The sequence below is a fragment of the Andrographis paniculata genome, unplaced genomic scaffold (genome assembly GCF_009805555.1).
Source record: "Andrographis paniculata isolate CXL003 unplaced genomic scaffold, ASM980555v1 Contig70END, whole genome shotgun sequence".
In the NCBI taxonomy this organism is placed as follows: Eukaryota; Viridiplantae; Streptophyta; class Magnoliopsida; order Lamiales; family Acanthaceae; genus Andrographis; species Andrographis paniculata.
In genome coordinates, this window is record NW_026137607.1 from 3,368,668 (window position 1) to 3,369,987 (window position 1,320).

General features: G+C 39.8%; 1 protein-coding gene across 1 annotated transcript; it reads right to left on the minus strand.

Annotated features, from left to right (window-relative positions):
• Window positions 1-330: 330 nt before the first annotated feature.
• LOC127264371 (uncharacterized) lies at window positions 331-786 on the minus strand. The gene has a single exon (XM_051293851.1). The coding sequence runs from the start codon at window positions 784-786 to the stop codon at window positions 331-333; it is 456 nt and encodes a 151-aa protein (XP_051149808.1).
• Between the last annotated feature and the right edge of the window lie 534 nt (window positions 787-1,320).

The window sequence follows — 1,320 nt, forward strand, 5'->3', positions numbered from 1 at the left end:
GTATCACAATTTTCGTCCCCGCGGGGAGAAATATAATGGCTTCTCCAGAGCCTTCAATTAATTTCGCACTGCCACTTATTGTATTGACATTCATTCTTTCCCTTTTCAAATGGGAGAAATATTTTTCGTATTTCAATATAGTGTGTGTCGTTGCACTGTCAATGAAACACATATTTGCATCATTTTGTTTGGCATCCATTTAACCTTCAAATATAAATAAACGCAATATTAATAAAGACAGATATAAGTATTACAAAATGTATTACAAAAAGGTAGTATGCGATAATTTAAATATTACAAAACATAATGTAAAATGACATAATATGTCTATCACTGGGGGTTTGCTGGATCTACGACAAAATCCGCTATATTAAGATGCATTGTGTCGTAATCCAAAAGATCATCATCGGGGTCGTCATCGTTATCAAGGTGATTAGTCTCGACCTCCTTCCCCTTTTTCTGTAGTGACGCTTGATAAAGATCCGCTAAGTGTTTGGCTGTTCTACAGGTATTGGCCCAATGGCCTTCAATGCCACACCGGTTACAAATGCCGATTTGCCTCTTTCCCTGTTTAGCCTTTTCGGCTATCTCCCCATGTTGGGGTTTACTCTGCATCCTGTTAATATCAAAACTGCGGCGATTGTAAGGGGTATATCGACCGCGTTGACTCTCACGACCGCGACCACGTCCACGGCCTCTACCACGTCCTCGGCCTCGTTCAGAAAATGTCACATTCGCTTCAGGGAACAGACTGGAACCAGTGGGCCGGGACTGATGATTTTTCATTAGTAACTCATTATTTTGCTCAGCTAATAAAAGACATGCAATGAGCTGTGAGTACTTTTGAAAGTTTTTCTCACGATACTGCTGTTGCAGCACAATATTTGAAGCATGAAAGGTAGAGAGAGTCTTCTCCAATTTATCATTCTCAGTAACATTTTCTCCGTAGAGTTTCAACTGAGATGTAATCTGATGGATAGCAGAGTTGTATTTTGTAACAGTTTTAAAATCCTGCAATCGCAGGTTAAGCCAATCATGTCGGGCTTTGGGGAGAGTGATATATTTCAAGTGCTCAAATCTCTCCCTCAATTCATTCCACAAATGAAGTGGATCTTTCACCGTCAAATATTCAGACTGTAGAGGAATGTCTAAATGATGACGGATGAAAATAATAGCCTTAGCCCGATCTTGGCTTGTAGCCGTATTTTCACTGGCAATTGTATGAACAAGGCCCATAGAAACCAGATGTATTTCTACATCGAGGGACCAAGTCATAAAATTATTGCCGGTGAGAGATAGAGGTTTAAAAGAAAATTTTGC